We start from the raw sequence: 24,920 nt of genomic DNA on the forward strand, positions 1-24,920 counted from the left end.
GTAAATGATGACTGAAACCTGTGTCCTGTGCTCCATTCTGGTATATAGTGGCTAGTATGAAGAATGTGCGTGAAAAAGTGACACCATATATTTCGTGAATTCATAAGAAGCCTTTTACACCTGTGTACTTCAGTGCAGATGTTGAACAGATGTGCTTTCAGATAAACCTCATGAGGACGAAATGAGAGCCTACCTTGAGCGGAATGATTTCATGCTACTATACTTACAACGATGCATCTTGCCACGGTCGTTGCAACCGCTTCAAGTTCATACTCAAACCTGGGGCACTGACCTAAAGGGCATGGCAGCAAATGAACTGGGCAAATACTATTTACAACTATTTTAAGGTAAGAAAAATGCGGGGGCTTTAGGGGCATGCTTATCGTACATTATTAAGATAAAAATAAATATATGTATGACGAGGGATTTCAAAATTATATATATATATATATATATATATATATATATATATATATATATATATATATATATATATATTTATATATATATATATATATATATATATATATATATATATATATATATATATATATATATATATATATATATATATGGTTTTGGTATATTTTACTCTAAACCATTATTGCAGTTCGGACTTGAAAATGTCATTTTTCCATGTTAATGTGTACTATGAACGTTTCTGACATTGTCATTAGTAGATTAGTACTTGTTGAGATAGCCTAGTGGATTCCACCCTTATATCCTAAAATTGGAGGGACCAGTGGGAAAGCTGTTTTTGGGTGGGAAAAAAGAAAAACAAGTTAAATACATGGACATTAAACCCACTGATAGTTCGTATTCAAATTAAGGCAAGTTTATCGAATGTTTTCCAATTAAGGCAAGTTTATCGAATGTTTTCCAACCAATACCATGCACGAGGGTAAGGACCGTGTACCCTAGGTTAGGTTAGGTTTGATGTGGTTTGTTAGGTCATTTACGTTAGAAACGTTCAAAACGCTCATTAAAACAGGAAAATAATCCTAACGCAGCAAGATAGGTATATTCAGAGAAAATTAGGGAAATTCTCTTGACCAAAATAGGAGCATTTTGTCAGGGTGATCTGACTCACGGCTACTAGAGGCAAAGCTAGTTTACTTAGACTGAACAAGTAAAACCGAATGCTGGTACAGAACATTGAACCGAAGTTAGACATTTTACCATTATCTCCATTTTTGTCTTTACGTTCTGTGATAACCATCATACCAGGATATCCTCCAGTTTAAAATGCCTTGGATAGTCTAGGATGAAGGCATTGTAGCATACAAACATTTTCTGTAATAAAGAATGTCCATTAAAGTTTAGAAAGTGAATTGTGCATCGGTGGGAATTTTGCCATACTTGTAAGTTGTCTGACGGTAATAACTCGCTCCCTTATGAGAGTCGGCTCTGAAACTGAGAAGCCGCCTGGTGGATCCAACATAATCATGTTCCCGGATGTCGTCTGGTGTTGTTTATGAATATACTTGTCCCAGATGTTCTAGAACTGGATGCCGACTCTCCAGTCCAGAGCTGTACTGCATAAGAAATCATGCCACAAAGTGCAAAACACAAATAAATTATGATGATTTTAAAGTTATTGGCTAAGCACAGAACCAACAGAAACTGCAGATACTCGAGTCTTTAAATATTAAACTGCGGGTTCCCTCATTAAACACGCAAACTGCCTCAATTCCATTGTTTTTGTCATAGGTCATTACTATTTGTACCCCCGATCTTTTTGCTTTGTCTTTCTGTATATATTTTTCTTTTACTGTTAGTGTGGTTCTGTCGTTTGGGTTGTAAGGTGAGCGTCTTCTGCTTTTTTTTTTATAAGTATATTACTGTCTTTGTTTGTTTCTCCATTCTTTGAAAAATTTTTCTTAAAATTAGACTTTTTTATTCATTTTCCTATTTATTTGGAGGGTTTTGTGATTTTGCTATTTTCAATGTGCTCTTGTGTAACCATATGTGTCCGTATGTAACGTGATTTTATGCTTTGTGTGTATGTATTTAAGTGTGCTCTAGTGTGTGTAATTTTGAACAGCCTTTATATATATATATATATATATATATATATATATATATATATATATATATATATATATATATATATATATATATATTAAGAGTATTCCCTCATACGCCATCGTATACATGCAATGAATCCAATGGAATAAGGACTAACCAATTCATTACTTCTGTTTTTTTTTCTTATTTATCATGAGCTCCAGCTTCTTAAATATATTATGAATTCTATTAAACAAGCCTTGTAAATTTTCCGATGCTTTACTGCTTGAAGCAGCGTCATCATCATATTCTAAATCTTCAGTTTCTGTGAATATTCCAATGATCTAATCCGAGGAAGGTCTTGCGTTACTAGGGCAGTCCGGTCAAAATACTTCAAGGAAATTGAGAGCATCCAGGAACGAAGTAAATGCCATGTTAATTTTGGAGCGTTATGAAGTGAATTTGCAGTAAACAGTGGGGTGTGACAAGGAGTGTTATGTCACCTTTGATGTTTGACATTTAAATGGATATTGTAATAAAAAATATGGTTTGAGATGGAAGTGGGCGTTCAGATTGGAGTAACGACAGAAACTTGAGATTTGGAAAACGTTGGTGATGCAGTTTTAATCGGTTGAACACCACTAGAGATACAGACTTGCTTAATAGAATATAACATGTATTTAGAGAAATGGGACTCAAGGTAAATATAAGGAAAACGGAAGTAATGAGGACAGAATATGCACAAGGGGGTTAAATAACAAAAGCTGGAGTAAGAATTAAATGAGGTGGAATCTTTGACTTAGTAAACATGATTAAAAGAAAATACATCATCTTTTGCGTTGGAATTCATTGAACACTAAAAAATGCAAATCAAACGTTGGGCAAGTTGACCAAGATTTTGAAATCAAATAGACTGGAATTTCATACGAAAGTAAGATTATACGTGGTCTAGTACAATCTGTATTGTTAGAGATCTAGGGACATCAGTCATGGTATGCGAGTGGAACTATATATAAAAGATAAGAATCCATCAAAGGCTATCTTTTCTCCTTGATACAAGAAAAAAAGAACAAATGACTTGAAAAGGAGAATGGTATCGCCCAGTAAGCGTTACAGATGCGAATGAGAGTTACTTTCCCACGAATATCGAAATCTAAATTTAGACCAGATGACGATAGTGTATTTCAGTCTTGATAGAAGGTGAGCGCTCTTCACATCTCCCCAAAACGTCGTCAACAAGAAGACTGGTATATTTCTCTGAGCATGTTGGCAACTTTTACGGAAAGTTACACCTCTTTAGAGAGGGTAGAATAGCTCACACAAAGGGGAAATTGATTTCAGTGCAGTTGCAGTTTAGAGAATGGGACAGGCCCTTTAGCTGTTTTCATGAGCACTCAAGGCTAGATTTTGCAAATGAGTTCTCTCAAGGTTATTAATGTTGAATGAGTTCCTTAGTGACTTATAAATATATTATATATGTATATAATATATATATATATATATATATATATGTATAGTTATATATACACATATTTGAAGATATACAGACATACATACACACACACACATATATACACACACACATATGTATATATATATATACATATTTGAAGATATATATATATATATATATACATACACACATATATACATATATATATATATATATATATAAATATATATGTATTTGTATGTATGTATATATACATGTATATATATAAATATACTATATATATATTTGTATGTATGTGTATATATGTATATATATATTTATATATAATATATATTATGTATATACTGTATGTAAACATGTATAAGTATGTATATGTATATATATATAAATATATATGTATATATACATATATAATAGTATGTGTTATATTTGTTGATATATAAAATCTGCCTTTCTAAGTGAATGTTGTCAGATTGCTTTTTTTGTGTATAACTCGATACCATCAATATTATTGTAGGGGGTTGGAAATGCTACTGATGAACTTTCTGTGCTGGTATATGAAGATGCTTTTTTTTTTTTGTTGAAGTTTTACTGCACAAGAGGTTCAGCCATGATGCAGCATTTAAAGGAGTGAAAGGGGCTGTGGCCATTTTATCCGGAAACACGCTGTCATGGGAAATGGCCCGAGGTTGAACTTGATTGAGAAAGATAAGTATATATATATATATATATATATATATATATATATATATATATATATATATATATATATATATATATATATATATATATATATATATAGAATATTCAGAAAAAGATGGGATTCTATATTTCCAAGCACTCAGAGGTGCATCTACCCCAATCTTTAAGGACCCAACGGAGATGGGGGTTAGACACACCTCTGAATGCTCAGAAATATAGAATCCTATCTTTAGAGCCTTCCATAATATTGAGGTCCTCTGTAGAAACACACATACACACATATGTGTGTGTGTGTGTGTGTGTACTTTCTCAATCAAGTTCAACCTCAGGCCATTTCCCATGACAGAGTGTTTCTCATATAATGGCCACAGTCCCTTTTGTTCCTTTGAATGCTGCATCATGGCATATACCTGCACAGAAAGTTCGTCATTACATTTCAAACTCCCTACCATACTAATAAAATATTCATTGTATTGAGTCATGCACAAAAAAGCAATATGACAACATTCACTTAGAATAGTAGATGTTGTTATATATATCAACAAATATAACAGATACCGTTTAGTCAGTATTTGAGCTACCCATTCATGTCACTGATGAGGATTTCTGTATGTGCATGGACATTTTCAGTAGCTTAGAAACATTAGTTGTTCTGTACCACAAACAGACAAATATAACAATGTTTTTCTCTCAGTTAAGTCAACCCATTTTTGTGGTGTAATCTTTGGCCTTATTGTTTATACAGTATAATCTAGCCTTGAGATTAATGTAACCGTAACACTTCTTGCGTAATAGAAGGTAAAGTTTGTGGGCATTAGGGTGATAAGCTTTTGTAACTTACATATCAGTTATGAAAGATATTTACCGACATACAATGACGCTGACTAGAAAAAGAAAGATTAAGATTAAAAGACTAAAGGTAAGGCAGGTGTAAGTTGTCTTAATGCATCTTATGATGCCTGATCAAGTGGCTGCAGCAATGGTTTCATGTTAGGAGACAGGAGGATAATTTCAAAATTAGCATCAGCAGTTTTGAGGAACTGGGGATTACTGGGAGTGTTGTCTGTTACCTTCACCCAGACCTCATTGTGTTGCTAAAAGTACAGGCAAGACATTTTTGTTTTTAATCATCATAGCCTGTGGAGTGTTTACTCTGTACAAAAGATTTGGTGTTATCATGTAACCATTGCTACCTCCATATCACCTGATGCTGATTTGCTCATGATTTTCAAGTTCTTCAGTTTATACTGCTTGCCTAAGGTAGCCCACCATCTGTTACTAACCTTAAGCCCCTGCCTCTACCTCTCTGTAACTCCATTGTACTGTTTGTACAGGTTAGGTGCTTTTTCTCACAACACTTTACCATCCATAGGGATATGTTTTTGATTTGACGCTGAACTAACCCCAAGAGAGCTGGTAAAGGTCATCTGGCATTTCTTGGGCATTGGCCAGCCTTTTTTACTCACCTTCCTGCAACCTTTGATTTCCACTAAAAGTTCTCTATAAGGGTCAGTATTTCAAGGTCCCGTTGCAGTAGCTTCACTCCCACAAGATTCTGCCTGCAAAAATTATGTACCTGCTGCTACTGCTGTAGCTGCTTTGACAGCTCCTTCTGCCATCCACTGTCTTTTTCATACACCTTACCGTCATCCTTGCTTCCTTGTCTTCCCCAGCCCCAGATGATAGGAGGTACTGTATAGGAATAGGGCCCAGAAGGCAGCCCTCTGCAAGAAGTCTAGGAGGACTTCTTGCAACTTGTTGGGCATGACAGTGATCCTGGTACTGGTTAACTGAGGTTGTTGGTTGTGGAAGAGATGGGTGTATATGTCCACAAGTCATCTCCTGTGCATTGCACCAGCTTTGCCTGCTCAACTGGATTGGAGTGTGTGCAGCCTGATGGTACTGTGGCTTGTGCACAGCTTGATAATGGCTCACCTAGGATAATCAGTATCTATTTCTTGTCACTGTATCAGGTGGTGGGACCAGCCTGGCTGGTTCTGCTCCGTGGTGTGGTGCAAAGACGGTATAGGTGATTGCATGCAGTTGCCTTTATTGCCTTCTGATCATTACTTGCTGTCTATGTCTCGTCCTAGGCGTTTGTCTTGATCACCAGAACAGAAGCTGGGTTGGGCTACTGTGTCTCACTTTGATGGGGGCCCGAGCTCACCTTGTTACTGATTCTACTGGATATGACAGTCCCTTGTCTGTAGAGACTATGTAAGCAGAGCTGAAGAGGGATTCTTTCAAAACTATTGCATTTTTTCCCTACACAAATACAAACCTTTGTTCTTTACATGGGATTTAGCTTTCAAATGCAGGTTGGAACGACCTTTTAACTTTCAGACAAGGTCATTAGCAATTGACAGATAGGGGGAAGCCCCACTCACTTGTTGGTATGCACTCCACTTTGCTTCTGACCACTGTTGTGTACAGTGAGAGGCTTTTCTCGCTGCACAGCAAAGATGTCTGGATGCCTTTGGAAATCCTTGGTGACTGTGAACCAGGGAAAATGTACTGTCTTTGTAGTTGGCATTGTCAGTGGAGTATCTCACCAATCAGAACAACTCTTTAGCAGGTAACAGACTTTTTCATCTTTCTTCGCTGAGAGAAGCTTCTTTCTGTCTTGGCCATTAAGGGTTACTGGTGTGCATTTGGCCAAGTCCTTAGGCTGAAAGGAGTTGATCTTTCTTCCGCTTGGCAGATCTCCATGCTCCTGAGAAGCTTCAAAAGTCTTACCCACTCATAGAACTCAGGCCCCCTGGGTGGGATGTGACTCTCATCCTGAGGAGCCTGACTCATCCCCCTTACGAGCCTTTGTGAGAGTTGTCAGACTGGGATCTGACCTTTTAAGACTGTTTTCCTGCTTGCCCTGGCTTTGATGAAGAGAGTAAGCGAGCTTCATGGCCTCTCCTGTGAGGTCAAACATTCAAGAAGATAGGGATAAGTTATTCTCGTGTTTGTCCTGGAATCTGTGGCAAAGACTCAGAATCTGTCGGTCCCTGATGTCAGATTCGAGTCTTTTTCTTATCCCCTCTCTAGAGGACTTTGTTGGTAGTGATCTGGATGAGATGCTACTATGTCCAGTTAGGGTGCTACAGTACTATCTTAAGAGGACTTGACAGCTGAGGCCCGAGAGTCAATGCCTCTTCGTTAGTACTGGCTCAACTAGAAAGGGGTGTCCAAGAACACAATCTCTTTCTAACTGCATGAGACAATCTAACTGCATGAGACAATCAAGCGGGTGTACACCTGGTCTGGTGGGGAAGATAAGGATATGGTCCAGGTGAGAGCTCACAAGGTCCCATCCTTTGCATTCTGGATAAACCTGACAGTTTAGCAGGTGTGGTCATGTCAAACCACATTCATCTTGTTTTATCTTCGGGATGTTGCCCACAAGTCCTTGGACACGTTTTCCTTGGATCCTGTGGTGGTTTCTCAATAAGTTGTGCAGTTCACCCAGCTCCCCCAAGGGGACAAGTAGCATCCCGTTAAGGTATTTGATGAGCAAGAGAGGGTGAGTGTGAGTGACTGGTCTCTTCTCTTCACCTTTCTCTTGCTTAGGGCAGAGTCGGGTTGTGAGCCGGCATGTACTGGAAGGACGAGGATTGCAGGTGAGTTGTATGATGGGTTACCCTGCTGATCTTTGTTTTTGTAGACTGATTGGATGCAAGCCCCACCTCTCTCTAGACAAGAGGAGAGGGGAATAAGCAGTAAAGCATACCTGTTGGTTTTAATGGCATGCCTTTTAATAGCTTGCCTTTCTTGCATTTCCTTCAGGCCCTGATAATAAAAGTAAATTAGAAGTGTGTAACGTCAATATTTGTAACAGTGCTTCATCACTCACATTTTATGAGCATGCCTTTAATCATGTACTCTCATTACTGCAATAAAGGTACTTGGATTATATCTCGCTTACGACATTCTCATTCAAATCTGGCCACATTTTATTACTCCCAGTTTATAGCAGAGCAGGAAATTCTTTAATTTGCAAAAATTTTTGAAATATTTTGGTCCTGTTAGATTTATAGGAGCCCGTTGCGCAACTGCGTGATTTTAAAACCTCCTTAGTAAATCGTATAATCAAACCTTATGCAAGAAATCTATAACATTTTCAGTGGAAGAGACTGGCTCTAAGTAAAAATAGCTAGTTTGATAAAAAAAAAAAATTTGTGAAATGTTCACCCCAAGCTAATATGACTCATTGGGTCTTTATCAATAAAGTCTCCCCAGACTCCATTTTTTTTTCTGTTTGAAAGAAAAATACAGTAATATCTAATCTTGGTATGTTTTTGACATGAGTTTTTTTGGTTCAATGGGTTTGGGTTTTATGTTGCATATTTTCATTATTCTTTCTCTTTATAGGGTAGTCAACCAAGGATACTCACTAAAAAAAAATGGCCACTGACAAATTCGCAGCTCCATCTCCTTACACTCAAAAGAAACCAGAGCACCATGCAAGTGATTTCAAGCACCAAGAGTAAGTTATTTAATAATGAATCATATTAAAATGTTTTAATTAACAATTATTCCCTTATGTATTGCCTATTATTCCGCAGAAGTAAATTGAAATAGTACTATAAATCCTTTTAAAATGATAATAGCAAGAAGAGTAGGTAACAAAATATTTCTGTAAAGATAAAACATATGTTAATTTTCATATTATGACTGATGTCCCAGATATGAGTACCTAATTATCTTTGATATATTCCGGAGATTTTAATACTAAAAGATTAGTGACAAGACATAGCCCAACTAGTTGTTTACATTGCTGGAGGTCATCTACTATTTAAAAATTTTCTGTATAAAATAAGCAAGTCGTGAAAAAAATTGAGGTTTGTAGTTACATGAGAGAGAGAAAGATGGCAGTTTGCCATTGAAAGTGAGGGCCGATTTGGATTTATATAAGACGTTGTAGGCATGTGGATATTTTCTTTGTGTTTGCCATTGAAAGTGAGGGCCGATTTGGATTTATATAAGAAGACGTTGTGGGCATATGGGTATTTTTTTGTTTAAGGTCAACACATTATGAATATTCTTATTTTAGCTCAAGAGAAATGCTCATCCGTAACACATTTTTTTTTACCCACTATCGGAAGAGGAGGCCTTTGTGCTTTCATATATGATAGCTGATCTGCAAACAGTACTATCTTTAGGAAGCAAATTGAAGAAAACAGTATTTATAAGTATTTTTTCCCCTTTTAGGTACCTCCTAGGATCAGGGTTAATTACGAGCAGAGCAAAAGATGTTCCTCTGAATCTACAACACATAAACGTCGCTCTCTTTGCCCTTGGCAGAGCAGGTCAGTTGGTACATGTTAGATAAGGTATTGAAGGGTTCTAGTGTTTTCTTGGTTTTTTCTCAATTATACAGTCAAGAACCTTGTCATATAACGTCTTTTCATACAGACAAACACATCGGTATACATGTATAAATCTCAGTATTAATTTCAGTACAAGCGTTTCACATTTTCTTCTGCCTGTAGGGGGCTATCGTCAGGTGCACTGTATGCATTAGTTAAGGTTCTGTGCAGCATCCCTTCGGCCCCTGGCTACAAACCATTTCATTCTTTTTTCTATACCTCCGTTCATAATCTCTTTCTTCCATCTTACTTTTCACCTTCTACGAACAATTGTTTCATAGTGCTACTGCGAGGTTTTCCTCCTGTTACACCTCTCAAACCTTTTTACTCTCAGTTTTTGTTTCAGCACTGAATGACCTCATGGGTCCCAACGCTTACCCTTTGGCCTAAATTCTATATATTCCATTTTCATTTTGCTTCTGGAGAGGTTGTTTTATCAAATTGTGTTTGAATCTGAGGGGCTTATGGGGAAAAAGTATTTCCACCGGCCTCATGATACCATAACTCAGCGCAATATAAACCATAAAACACGAAAAGGGTCCATGATGGACGATAATGCAGGCCACAAACATGGTAATGGCATGCGGACTATATGTTCTAAAGTGATTGGAATAAGTTACTTTTCTGTCATCCATCAAAAATGGAAAATTTTAGTTATCTGATAACACCAGTGGATTGGATCATGGTGAGAAATTGCCTTCAACTGAATTTCAATGGGAGAATTATCTACAGTAATGATTTTGATGGAGGGCTACAGGCTTGAGTAATTACACAGGATCAGCTAATCCATTTTATAGGGTAGGCAACATTGTAACTAGTAAATGATTAAAAATAATGATAAGAGAATTATTTTAAAGACTGAGCGGGATTTTTAGGTTATGCTTTTATGATTTGCCCTACCTGCTCTCATTTCATATTCCGATGGTGAATTATAAAATTTCATAGTTAACAATCGACAGTGTAAATTTTGAATAAGAAAATAAATATCTAGCAGTTATGCATTCGCTGTAGGTTATTACTGGTGCCAATTCTGGCCAGAACAAGTAGTTACACAAGGAGTAGTTAAATTCTACATCACAGTAAAGAAAACTGGACATTTTTCTGTAATTCAGTTTCAGTCCTTTAAATTCATGAAAGCTGTATCTTTACCCCAATGTTAAGTTACGTTTGCAATGTTTTAAAGACTTCTTTAATGTTCCTTACTTTTCCTTATCCCTGGGAAGAGGTGGAAAGTAGTTTAAAGAAAATATGAAAATAGGCATTGCTTAACATTCATAGTATGCTTGATTCGATTGATAGGTTCCATACACCTGAACAATGTAATGAAAAATCCGAGGCTAACTTTGAAGTACATTGTCGAACCTGACCGTGAAAAGTTGTTGAGAGTTCAGCGGGAGTGGAAACTGCCAGAGTCCTCCATACTGTCACCAGAAGAAGAAGACAAAGTTTTTCAGGATCCTAGGTTTGTTTCTTTCATTTACATTTCTTTTGCTTATAAGTTCATGTACATCTTAAAAGAATTTTTTTATGTGCTGAGGTAATTTTTTTTTTAGTACAAAGTTCTTCACAGACCTTAATAAAAATGATTTTCTCCCTCCAGTGAGCAGGCCTTCATTTCCACTTCAGGTTTTCATTCAGCTTTTTGCAAGGCAAACATATTATTCTGTTATTTGTTTATGTGTATTATCTAACTTGATATTCGGTTGAGGGGTTATGTGTTTTCCACACATTGCATTAGAAATGTTAGAAGATTCCTTGTTGGCTGACTCAATAAGTATTTTTTTACTTTAACTACATCATCATCATCATTGTAAACGTTTTTACATAAGCTTTTCCATTTTTTGGATTAGACGTGAAATGAGTTCTTTCTGTTCATCTCTGTCATGAACTCTGTCTGTCCTTTGAACTCTCATCACGTCGCCATCATCTGTCCCATTTCTCAGTGATTTCGTAGGCCTTTCCACAGGTCTTCGTCCTGCGGTTTCCGTGTCTACTTTTTTCCTGTTCTTTATACTTTCTCATCACATGCCCAAACCATCGAAATCTTTGAGACCTTATTGTCCATGTTTCTACTGCATAAGATACTACAGACCTTTTGTACCCATTGTAAGCCTTTGTACTCTGCGAAGGGGACATTTATTTACCAGTGCAGTAGTATGTCTCCCTTCATTTCAACCATGCCGGAAGTGTTCTCTTTCTTAGCGATCTCTCATCTCCCACCTCAGTCCTGTGTCCGTAAGGTAACAAAAATTCTTGATCTCTATTAAAACCTGTCCATGTGTGACAATAGGGTTCTCAACTCCCACCTCTTCGCCATTTACTCTTGTACTTTTGGGCTTCTAAAATGTCTTTCTCCATGGATATTTTGTAATCCTGAGGACTTATTGTGAATGCATCTGTTACATTTGGTGTACAGTACTGAGTTCACCCCCCCCCACCACCACCACCTTTCTCATAACAAATACAGGGCCACTTTCCTGATTGAGATTTTTCCTTTGCTTCCATTTGGTCACCATAAAATTGATTGTGCTTGTGTTGATTTTCAGCCATACTCTCTCCATTACGCTCTTAGCACTGTATCATCTGCATCAAGCACCTCCCACGAACCAATTTTCTGCACTCCTTAGTACTGTAGCTTGTCCCATAACTGTGATAAACAACAAAGGACTCAACACTTATCTTTGATGGATACAAATATTAATTGAAATTCTTCTAATACACCTGCCTCTGTCTTCAGTCGATTTATTTTTATAGGTAAAAAAACTTCAGCTCAAGGATTCTTTCTGGCACCATCTGCCACCGTAAGGCCCATTTGATTATTTGTCTTGGTACATAGATGCCTTTTCAAGAGCCATAAGTATGTGATACACAATAATCTCTTGTGCTTTGCTTGGTACTTTTCTGGTAGTTGCCCCATTATAAAGGCTGCTATAGATGGTTTCTCTTGCATGAAGGTAAACTGACAATGATTATTTTGAACATTTTTCACAGCCTTTTCTCCAGCACATTTCCAAGCATTTTAATAGCATGCTCAAATGGTTTTAGTGCTTTACAATACACATTGCAGTGCTTACCAATTTCCTTTGTTTAACAATATGGCATGGCAAAACTCATTTTCCCACTCTTCTGATCCTGTCTCTTCTGTAACCAGATTTTCATATATAATGTAGTAAGCTTATGAATGACTGTCTGTCCTTTATTAAGTCATTTGTTATATAGTAATTAGATCATCCTGTGTCTTTCATTTTTCATCTTCCTGAGGGCTCTTTTAACCTTTTCAGGTGATATATTTTTTATTGGTCATTCTGTTATGCCAACTTCAAGTTCACACTCGTTTTCTTCATAGAGGCTTATTAAAATATTGCTTCTATCATTCCACTATTTCTTTATTTTGAAAATTAATTTACTTTTTAGTCTTTTGACTGGATCCAGCCTCCTCTTTCTTGTATGTTACCCTTATCCTCAAAACCAGCTGCCTATTCCTGTATGGCCATTTAGATCCCCTTGTATCAGCCTCCCATCTGACTGTAGTACTTCTGTCACAGTGTCTGATAGCTTTTCCACGAATTCTTGCTTCCATTCTTCTGGTCTTCATAATTTTGATAAATATATTTTGCGATTCCACCAGGATTCATGTTTCTCCATGTCACTACCGATGGATTTTGTGCTAACTCCCTCATACCTTTATTTCTGAGCACAGCAAAGCAAATATTCAGGTTTCCTCCTGTCAGCATTTCGACAACTCCTGCTTTTCCCTACGATTGTTCCAACATTTATAGTTTTAGTTTTAATGAGCATGCCTTAATTTTATTTTCTTTTTAACCTCCTGTTGCAGAACTCTGTTTTGAGTTTGAGTTTTTCTCAAAGTTCATTTAAGAGGGTGGTGTACAGTTTTTTCTTAGTAGAGCAGACCCTTTTATCTTTTAATTGTTAAGTTGATATACATATCAGCAGTTGCCTTGTAACCCTGGCAAAGTAGATGGTATTTGGTTACCCACCAATTGATCCTAACATTAAAAACTACCCATTGGAATGAGAAGTTGTAAACATAAAAAAATCAGACCCAGGATTAGATTTTCCTGAATAGATCAAGTGCACTTTAGGTCATGTTTGCAAAATCATAATTTCAAGCACCAAGATTTTCATAAATTTGTGATTTGTACTTTTCATGTGTTTGTCCTTTTGTCATTACTTGTCATATTCAAGGTTTGTTTACAACATGGATTGGCGGGACCATCCACTCAACGTGTAAGATCCCTCACTTTTGTTTGTGTATTAAGCTGTACTTAGGAATTGTATGTTTATTACTGCTTTGTATATTTACAAGTTGCAATGGTCTGCACTTTATTTTGGGACTCGTCAAAAGTTTTATCTGTTTTGCAGTAGTGCTATGAGGTTTTGTATGTTGAAGGCCAAATTGTGTTTAAGCTGAAGAAAGCTTGGGTAGCAGCAGCCAAGCCTTTTTTCGTCACATCAGTATTCGTGGAATCATCATGGATCATAACTTCAAGGGACACGTAGAGGAACCATTTAACTTAATTTTCATTGTCCCAACTTCATAGTATCCATGGCATCATCATGGATTGTAATTTCAAGGGACACTTAGAGGAACCATTTTAACTTTCTTTTCATTGTCCCAACTTCATAGTATCCATGGCATCATGATGGATGGTAACTTCAAGGGACATTTAGGGGAACCATTTTAACTTTCTTTTCATTGTCCCCACTTCATAGTATCCATGGCATCATCATGGATGGTAACTTCAAGGGACACTTGGAGGAACCATTTTAACCTTGTTTTCATCATCCCATGTTGAAAGTGCCCATGGTATCATCACAGATCATAATTTGAGGAACACTTAGTTGAACAATTTTAATTTCGTTTTCATCTGCCCAACTCTGTAGCGTCCACAGTATCATCATAGATCGTATACAATTTCATTGAACACTTATTGAAACCATTTTCATCATCCCAGCTCCATAACACCCACGGTATCATCATAGATTATAATTTCAGGAACACTTAATGAAACCATTTTACCTTTCTTTTAATCATCCCAGCTCCATAACATCCACGGTATCATTAAAGATCATAATTTCAAGGAGCACTTACAGGAACCATTTTAACTTTCAATTTATCTTCCCAACTACATAGTGTCCATGGCATCATCATAGCCACCCCAACGTACATGCACAAAGATCTGGTTATAAAAGGACTGAAATCTGGGAAGGCTGTCCTCTGCGAGAAACCCATTGCTGAAAATTTAAATGAGACTCGCGAATGCTACCAGATCGCAAAAGAGGTAACTTTCTGGGATGACCATTTGAAGTTATATGACCCTTAAAACTAATATAGTTCTTTTTATTTGTTAATTTTGTTATTGATCTTGCTTTTTTTACTATAGCTTTCTTGTGAGTAAAAGAATTCTTAAACGTTAATGTCTTTTTTTTACTTTTATCACACGATGTTTCCATTTTTAAGTAGGAGAACCATTATATTTAGTAAATACAGTATAATTGTTGAATTGTTTATTAATATGTTTCTTAGTGTAACTCTAGAGGTTTTATTTTAAAAAATTAAAAGGAAAAGCCAACCATATCTCCCAGTGTGGTTTCAGTTGTTCTAATATGATTTCAGAATTAAAAATCTATATCTCAGGTCTTCATTCTGAGAACAATAGGCTTTCATTCTGCAACTCATGATGGTGTGTAATTAGGTGAAAAGCACACACATGTTTCAACTGAATTTTCTATTTTTTCTTTGTCATAATTACGAGTACTCAATTTTCCCATTTTGTTTACTCCATGTGTCATATATTTTTTAATTCAGCTAGCTACTGTTACTTGAATATTCAGTTTCGAGTGAGAAATTTGGAATATCATCTTTCCTTTCCAGATGGAGAGGCCTCTGTTATGTGCCTTCAATCGGCGGTTTGATCCGAGTTTCAAAGAATTACAGAGGCGTGCACGCTCAGGGGAAGTTGGACAAATCCATCTGGTTAAAACTGTGGCAAGAGATTCTCCTCTTCCTTCCATTGACTATCTAAAAGTATCAGGTAATTACTTGCATTTTCGTTAAATTATTTTATATGGAATGAGTGTTACCTACTGTTAAAGGCATGAATTGGACATGGATTAAGGTGTGCAAATGGAATATATTTTAAATTTGGAATGTTGCTAATCAACTTTAATTTGCAGATTTTTGATGTTTGATATTCTAAGCAACTTTAGAAGGGATTCTGCAGTTTTCAACCCTACACAGAACCTAAAATTTTTTCCCCACAAATATTTTTCTTTAATTTTAAAACATTCCTTCACAGCATTTGTAGTAGATTAATGTTTTATGTGACGTTATAAGTGATTTAGAAGATATTTATTGTCTTTAGAGTTCAAAAACTTATGTCCATTTAGGTCAAAGCTTGGGTGGGTCATGATCACTTGGAATGCATCCCTGTTTTTTCTATGAGAAGTTTGGTTTCCTGTACAATTTTTCCCTTTATGCCTGCTCATGATTGAAAGCAAGCCAGTTGCATAGCCATGGCTAACTGTACCTCAGAACCTTGACACAATACCCTTTAGTTTAGTAATAATTGTTTACAGTCCAAACATGCAACAGAATGAATTATCCCAACTACTGTATTCTTCTAGGTGGCATTTTCCATGATTGTGCAGTCCACGACATTGATCTTGTCTGCTGGGTAATTGGAGATTATCCAACACATGTCTTTGCATCAGCTGCTTCGTTCATCCCTGAAATTGGTGCTATTGGGGATCATGACACAGTAGCTTTCATAATGAAATTTGCCTCAGGTGCAATTTCTATGACGGATCTAAGTCGTAATGCAGTCTATGGTTATGACCAGCGTATTGAGGTAAGAATGATGGCTTTATACTTTCTTCACAAGAAACTGCTTGTAACAAACATATATTGAAGTGATAACAGAAAGTTTTTTGATGTATAGTGTAAATAACAAAATGCATATTCTTTTTACACAGGAAACAAGAATACAAACAGTGTTCTCAAATAAGTCCAAACATTTTTGCATTATTCTCTTCCAATTGAACTATTAACCTGTAATGAAAAGACATTGTATATGAGCCTGTGTTGTTGATAACAGACCAGTTTCAACATTGAAACTTGAAAAAACAACAAATTGGAGAACACATATATTCAAAAGCACATACAGTTTTGGAACGTCATGCTCTCTCATCAATGTGGAGACATTAAAAATTCTGAATAAATTTGTTCTCCAATTTGTGTTTTTTTCGAGGCTGTGTTGATTGATTACCAGTTCATCACAGATGCTTTCACGTGCATGGTTACAAGTATGCAATTTAGTTTTTTCATTATCTTAGGTATTTGGTCCGAAGGGTATGGTCTCTGCAGCAAACGAGAGGCCTTATAACCTCACAAGCAGCACAGTAGACGGAGACAGTCAGCCACCAATTCAGTATTCATTTCCCTCACGTTATTATGAAGGATATATCGCAGAGGTTGAACACTTCTGTGATGTAATTCAAGGTAAGCAGTCTTTATCATGTATTTTCAAGAGAGCAAAAACCTCATAACAAAGATAATTGTGGAAAAGACTGTTTGTTGCTTGCATATGCCAATGAAGGAGAATTAGATATACACCCAGTGACTGGAGTTACTTTTCATGTGTTAGTGAAATTTTAGTTTTCGCTATTTCTGTCAGGATTTGTAATTGCATATTGAATACTTGTAAAGCTAAAGGATTAAAAATACTTAATATGGAGTGCATTAGTTCTCAGCCATTAGCTTTATATATTCCATTTTCTTATAACATCCTAGAGGAAATAATTGTTGTGCTTGAACGTGGGATCAGTTACTGATAAAGTTTCAGTGATCAACTATGTATACAAGAAGGTGGAGGAATGGATACAGAGATAAATAATATAAAATATAAAAGAGGATGCATTATTAAAAGAAATAATCTGGAATAGGCTAGAGTTTGGCATAGTTTCACAAAAAAGGTACTAATGACTATATCCTCAAAGAGTTTTCACCTGTCTGCATTTTAATGGAGAAACGGTACTGGCTCCTCCCAAGTATAGTTAAAATAAGAAGGGTCCTGTGTATAGGATTAATATGAATCATTAAAACAGTTGACTTTCAAGTCCATAATCTCATTAAAGCACTTGGGGTAAATGAAATTAATTTAGAGGACTGGATGAAAATGTGAAGTAAGAGAAATGGCATACAATATAAAGATCAGCAACACCCAGGAGGTGGCACTTGCAGAATATTAGTAGGAACATGACATCCATTGCTTTTGGGTAACAAGAAGGACAGTTGCCATTTCAGCCTCATCTCTTGGTTTACCCTGAACTGTTACTTATTCAGCTGTCATTAAGCATCCAATTTTCTCGTCTGCCTCCTAAGTTTAATTGTTTTCTATAGAGATAATTTGATGGATCTTTGCAGGTCTTGACGAGGCATCAATCCCAGGGAAGAACACTATGAATGTTTCAATTATTGCCTCAGCACTCGAGGAATCTGTTAAGACAGGACGTATGATTCAGGTTAAATACTAAGTGGATCTTTGATATTTTTATGAAATAAAGGGACTTTAACTAATTTCATATAAAGTATATTATTGATGGTTCCTGATATTAAGTACCATCATTCTTGAAGGGTATTCTTTACCATGGTGTAAGCCTTTATAAAAGGCATTATGGAAGTGTTCATATTAAATATCACTTTTTGTTGATACCATATTCTGCCCACCTTTCAACCGAGTAGTTTAACTACCTAATTGTTAACAGGTCATCATTATCTGTTACTGAAAACAAGGCATGTAAACAATTAGTTCTTATAACAGAAAGTAGCTTCAATTTCATTATTACATGAACCTTCTAAAAAATTTCAAGTGTGTCTTTAGTGAATGATACATAGCAGGCCTCCTAGATGTTATTTTTCAGTTTTCTTTATATTATATTTTAAGATGAAGCCTGTCATTCAAATTTCTAGTGCGTTTGGAGGAATGCCTCTTTTTGTCACTGTGATTGAAGACAAAGGAAGCAATAAGGAAAGTGAAACAAAATGTATATTTTCGATATTTAATGTGAAGTCGCTCTTCCACCAAAATAACATTCAATAATCGTTATAAATGAAATAAACACGTGAAAATAACAACTTTACCTTTTGAAATAATCGCAATCAATACAGTAACAACGGTATATGATGATATCAGCATGGCATATCGGCACTAGGAGAACAGGGTCAACTATAATGATAACTGGGTCAACAACTAGGTATGCTTCTAAGATTTTATTTCCACTGCAAATTCTGCTACTGATGTACCCATCATCATTAATTATGTCTCAGTACTACAGCGTTTAAGTTTCAGCTTCAATGTATGGTTTCATATAACTTGAGTTTTGAAAAAGTACCCAATTAAATACTTACGAATATATATATATATATATATATATATATATATATATATATATATATATATATATATATATATATATATATATATATATATATATATATATATGCATATGCATATGCATATGCATATGCATATGCATATGCATATGCATATATATATATATATATATATATATATATATATATATATATATATATATATATATATATATATATATATATATATATATATATATATATATATATATATATATATATATATATATATATATATATATATATATATATATATATATATATATATATATATATATATATATATATACAGTATATATATATATTGTACATATACTTTTCACTCCAGTGAGGAGAAGGAAAAAAGTGGTATTTTCATGTGAAAATTCTGATACCTGTTATGTATCTCCGGGTTATTTCATGAGAATTTTGAGCAAAACCAACGTACATTATATTCATGGTATGACTGACTAGTAGTTGACCGAGGGCCAGTAGCTAACCATTTTAGAACTTGTCTCCATTCGGCGCGACTGAGCCGAGTCACGTGTGCCAACGTTCACCCACCCGATGAATGAAATCTTGTCCATGTTTTTATGAGAAAATATAATCAGAAAGTACATTTGCATATACAAGGTACCTTATGCTGTCTTATATAAATGTATGGGCAAAGACTAGCTTTTGGTGATAGCATTACGAGAGAAAAACAATTTCATAACGAGGTGTGGTTAAAAAGTTTCTTTCTTTCTTTCCACTTCAAGAAAAAAAAATCAGGTGAGATGGGGGGAGGGGGCAGGTGTGTGGCGGCCACCCTGGCAGCCAACGCCTTATTGAGCAAGGTGGCATGTGGTGAAGGAGAGGAGATCAAAATAAAGAGGGCTAATGGATAACAGGGCTGGAGGAGGAAGATCAAAGAGCAATGTGTTTTTAAAGTTAATGTTGACAAGGGTGATCAGGACATGATGCAACAAGTGGGTGTGGATGAACAAGTGAATGTCATAAAATTAGGGAGGGCCATCATACCTCGGGTACAAGTTTCTCATTCCTTTTCGAATTGACACTACTTATCAATTCATTGCTTTAGAATGCACAAAAATTGGTGTCTGTTGATGCAGTTGAATTGACTCTTGTGAAAAAGACTGCAGATTTCTTTTTCCATTGGCAAATAGAATGACAGAGAAACATTTACCTCTCATGAAACACCCTCGTATGAATTCAGTGCACTGATGAGAGAATGAAATGGTAACAAAATTGTCAAAATGTTATCAGTAGTTAGAGCAGGGGACGGAAAGTCACGAAAATTAAACAAGGAACCCAGGCTAACGACAGAGAAACAACTCAATTCAAGTGATGGAAACTGAACAGATTTTAATAACATGAGTTTGACAGAGGTGTCAACTATTTACAAAAATGTTGAATAATAATAGTAATAATAAAAACCATTATTCTTGACACTTGCAATAACAGTAATGATGATAGTAATACTAACCAAATCATACTAACAGAAACATGTTGCGATGAAGTTATCACTACAGTAAAAAGGAGTAGATGCAAAGTCATTATGATACATTAAATAGGTAAAGATAGAAATGATATACAGAATCTAAAAGACATCTGTAACAATATCCACATAACAATGGCATGAAAATACAATATTATCAACAATATCAACATAAATAACTACGTTACAATATTTTTATATATACTATTCAAATAAAGTGCATAAAATCAAAGAACCAGACTTAAAACAAACTAAATACTTATGAAAAATATGTATTTTTATGTGAAAGCAGTTTAAAGTTTAATATATATGAAATTATATACAATATGTATATATACATGCAGTATATATATATCTATATATGTATACATACAGTATATGTATGTATATGCACATAAGTATGTGTGTGTTTTTAGAAAAAAACATATATAAATATATACATATAAACATATATATACTCATTACTGCTTGTACATAACTTTAACTTTCAATGACTACTGAAGTAGATGAAAGTAGAGCTGTTAAGGTTTGCACAATGAGAGTAAAATTGAATTATATAGTTTTGTGTGTTGGGGAGGACAAGATTGAATAAAATACAGTGTGTTATACAAAGCAAGTGTATGATGAAGCATTTTTCTCTTGAAACTTACTAAAGCTTGAAATGTATTTAAGGACACTATAAATTCGGCATCCCTTTATCAACAAGGCAGAAATTAATTAACGGAAAACTGACCAAAAGAAAAGAATATACCAAGCTGTACCTGAGAAGACACTTGTCTGAAATGCTTGTCATCTGAAATATTCCCCAATGCTACCAAACGTTTGCCTAAAGAAAACTCCTTCAACTGTTCATGTGTGTTTGGTGGTTTTGACAGGCTGAAGTGAAGCGATGACATATCATGGAGACAGATGCCTTTTTAGGTTTATGCTATATGGAACTCGCTGAATGAAAAGAAGAAAATGACAAGGGTAGGCGAAGAAGGTTTGGGGATAAAGGTAATAATATAGGCAAAGGTCCACAGTACTTTAGTCGTGGTACCTGCAACAACCTTGAATAAATCAACAGACTCGTGAAACAATAAAGCAATATATCCAATGAAAATGTTATTAACAGAGTGGTTTTGCATTGGATATATTTGTCATTATCTCTTTTATATCAAACAGGATTTATTTCTAGGTTTTCTCCCTTTATGGAAAAACATGATGCTTTTTTCATTAAATATACATTCAAACGGACTTCTGTAAAAATGAATTACAGTAACATAATCAGACTATCTGTCAAGCATGTACAGCACAATCAAATTAAGGAGCATAAAGCATAACATGAGTGGCAGTCTCTCCTTTGATGGGTATGGAGCCACACCAAAAATATTATATTATATGGAACAAATCAGCGGATGGTCCATCCCATTAGGGTCACCGACAGCTTCCATTGGGGCTAAAGGTTTCCTTCTTCTGAGAACTGTCACATGCGAGCTAGGGAATGTGTGTTTACTGTGGATATGAAATCACAATGGTGAGTTATCACATTTGTACAAAACAACATATCATCAAAGGAGAAGAGGATCTGTAAAAAATGAGAGAGAGATAAGGTTGGGTATGGAACATTGAAGCAAGGTGGGAAGCCCCCTTAGGAGTCCTTTACTGGCTCTGTTTAGGAAATTCCCCTAAAGTCCTTCACGAACTTCCCAAGACAACTTCCCTAATACACTGTATCCTATCGCAGAGCTGAAGTTCCTTTGAAATGGTGTGACTTTCAGGGCTACACTAAGGAAGCGATCTTGGGAAACTGTGTGGAAATGAATAGGAAGATGTCCCATGGTTCCTATAAGTCTCTTTATCTGTAGACACTGGGAGATGGCGACAAAATTAGAATAGAAAGCTAGAAAAAGAACGCTCCAGGTGATTACAATATACATGCAATGCAGAGCGCAGACTTCTTTTGACAGATTTTGCTGAGTTTTGCCTTCAGCTGCTAGTGTCTACAAAAATCTCAAATGTCCTTGAGGCCAGATTGGTGCGATTCAAACAAGGAGGCTGGTAATGGAGCCAAACCTTTCAAAATCACCTGAGTTTCTATAGTGTTCATCTTCATCAGTCGAATATTACCATATGTTTAATGATAAGCAAAGCGATAAGAAGCTTATTTTAGATTTAAATGTGATAAGGCTACTTGAGTATATATCTACGTAATATAATATAATGAGCTATTAGGGCTAGAATAAGCATAGCACATTCTAGGTTGATTTTCGACCTTTCCAGAGAGACAAACCCAGCATGTTTTGGGCTAGGTGTTAGAATGAAGAGATCTTGTATTTTGACATTGATGTTCATTGAATTATCTAATAAAATCTTGGGTCACTCAGGAAGATGCTTTTCGCAGTTTACATGAATCTGCCATAGGAATGACTTGTTGCAGTTCATCTTTATATCTTCATCTCTTAATAAAGACTTTCTGAGTCGAGCACATTAGAAGGGTAGTTGGACAGATTTCCAAGTCAACTGATGCATCTGCTGACCACTCCACACTTAGGATACTTGACAAGAATACTCATGATAATTATATATATCACATACTCTAAAGACATGACCTATGTATTATTCATGTTTAATAGCATATCTGAGTTACATCTTTTACTGAACGAGGATAAAGATATAATGGTCCCATGAAAATTTCCCATATATGTTTGTGTATTTTCTCACAACCAAGTTTGAAAGTAAAGAATGAAATCAACTACAGTCGTTGCATCTAAGCATCACAACTGTGGAGTGATCAGATATTTCATTCATTATGCTGGGTTGAAGTTTGGTCTTTATCGATGTAAGATCGACTTTTACCTTTAGATTATAGTAATGAAATTTTACCTTAGTATAATTGCAATAATTTAAAACAGTGCCTATGTTTCATTCTATAATATATAAGTTTATAAGCCTAAACAATAAGGATGAATTAAAACATGAGGACATGTTGCAAAGTAGTGACAGTGATGAATTATTAAGGTCTCGTCCCCTGGGGCACCGCCTCCTTTCTCGTTGTGACTCCTAAGTAAGACCATCTTGTGCTTGGAGCACAATTCTTAAGAAGCACCTTTCTGGGCTATAATATATACAGTTATGTACAAAACTGCCAAATTCTCCTAACACTGCTAGTGCACCACTGACAGTTCAATGTGTATAGTATAAACATTTGACAATATCTATGCAGTTAGCGGGGACAGGTACGTCTTATCTTGTTAGGACAAGGGCAAACAGGTGACCCAAGTCTGTCACAACCTGGGGGTCACGTGTAAGTTATATACAGGACCAAAGTTGGCCCAAGGCAACCAGGGGTATGGTAAGTGAAGTCTAAGGTGTGGTCAAGTAAGTAAGAAACAGAGCAGGAGAAATAAAGTCGATATAAAGAAGAAGCAGTCAGTGACAGCTGTAGATTATCAATGGGTCATCAAGGGGGACTAGAAGGATGGGAGGAGGTTCTGACTACAGGAAATAAGATCAGGCAGAGATGTAGTTCAATGAGTAAGCAACAGGAAATTTTTTCACGAAGAAAATACTTTTTGCAATTTATTACTTCATAATTTTAGCTGAATGTAAGGAAACAATGCACAGAATGAAAGTGGTTGTATAGGAGATCAAAAGCAAACCATTAATGGGAGGGATGTGACCTAAAATGGGAATTGTACTCTGTATAGAGAAGAAAGCAAGGATGATCACCACGAGAATAAACCGATGAATGTACGTTGCAGCAATGGTATATTGCTGCCACTATTTTGAATGTTATACTAAACCTGAAATAATCACAACAGTTTCTAAAACGAGCTGTTTAGCTGGTTTAGAAAGGCATTTGAAATGTAAAAAAGTAAGCGTTTACATAAAATATTTTGATAAATACTGCGGTTGGATATAAAACAACCAGTTGTGATATTTACTTCTTTGCAAAACATTCACTGGTTGCAATTGCTGAGGTATAAAATTTTCTTTCATCTTCTTATAAAGGGAAATAGATGTGCTTATATGATGATATCAAAAAGGATTAAGCAACAGTATAAATTTAAGGGGAAAGAATAAAAATAAAATATCAGTACAGATTCAAGGGAAGAGAACAAAGTAAAAGACTTGTAACACAGTGCAAGTCATAGGCTAGGTGGAGTCAAACAACCCAAATAAGAATTGAAAGACATGGATAAACGCAATACCACAAAGACTTGTCGGTTCTCAAGTATCATGCAAATAAAGAAGGAACAACAAACTGTATGGAAGAAAACTCACACAGGAAGAAGAGAGAAAGACTGCACAAATGCAAGAACACATGATTTGGTCAGGAAGGGTCAAAGGGACTCATTTAACATATTGGTTAGAGGAAAACTGCAACTGTCCTACAAGGTATGGGAAGGCTGAAGGCACAGATACTCTGACACAGGGGCTCAAGGGCAATCGCTCCATCGTTGAAAGGGAACATGACATTGTGTT

General features: G+C 35.7%; 1 protein-coding gene across 5 annotated transcripts in view; it reads left to right on the forward strand.

The window, feature by feature from the left end:
* Window positions 1-24,920, forward strand: part of LOC136829332 (inositol 2-dehydrogenase-like) — a 26,257-nt gene continuing 1,337 nt past the window's right edge. Inside the window, exons 1-9 of one of the 5 annotated variants that reach the window (XM_067087732.1) lie at window positions 1-347; window positions 8,525-8,639; window positions 9,365-9,462; window positions 10,822-10,984; window positions 14,678-14,825; window positions 15,419-15,578; window positions 16,171-16,394; window positions 16,879-17,044; window positions 17,969-18,132. In XM_067087732.1, coding sequence (XP_066943833.1) covers window positions 8,557-8,639; window positions 9,365-9,462; window positions 10,822-10,984; window positions 14,678-14,825; window positions 15,419-15,578; window positions 16,171-16,394; window positions 16,879-17,044; window positions 17,969-18,078 — 1,152 coding nt within the window. In that variant the 5' untranslated portion in view covers window positions 1-347; window positions 8,525-8,556 and the 3' untranslated portion in view covers window positions 18,079-18,132. Of the gene's footprint in view, window positions 348-1,760; window positions 1,805-3,143; window positions 3,255-5,059; window positions 5,082-8,524; window positions 8,640-9,364; window positions 9,463-10,821; window positions 10,985-14,677; window positions 14,826-15,418; window positions 15,579-16,170; window positions 16,395-16,878; window positions 17,045-17,968; window positions 18,133-24,920 lie in introns of those variants that run through there. The other 4 variants (XM_067087733.1, XM_067087734.1, XM_067087735.1 and 1 more) reach the window with 4 other exon arrangements.

This window comes from Macrobrachium rosenbergii, chromosome 44 (assembly GCF_040412425.1).
Source record: "Macrobrachium rosenbergii isolate ZJJX-2024 chromosome 44, ASM4041242v1, whole genome shotgun sequence".
NCBI classification, from domain to species: domain Eukaryota; kingdom Metazoa; phylum Arthropoda; class Malacostraca; order Decapoda; family Palaemonidae; genus Macrobrachium; species Macrobrachium rosenbergii.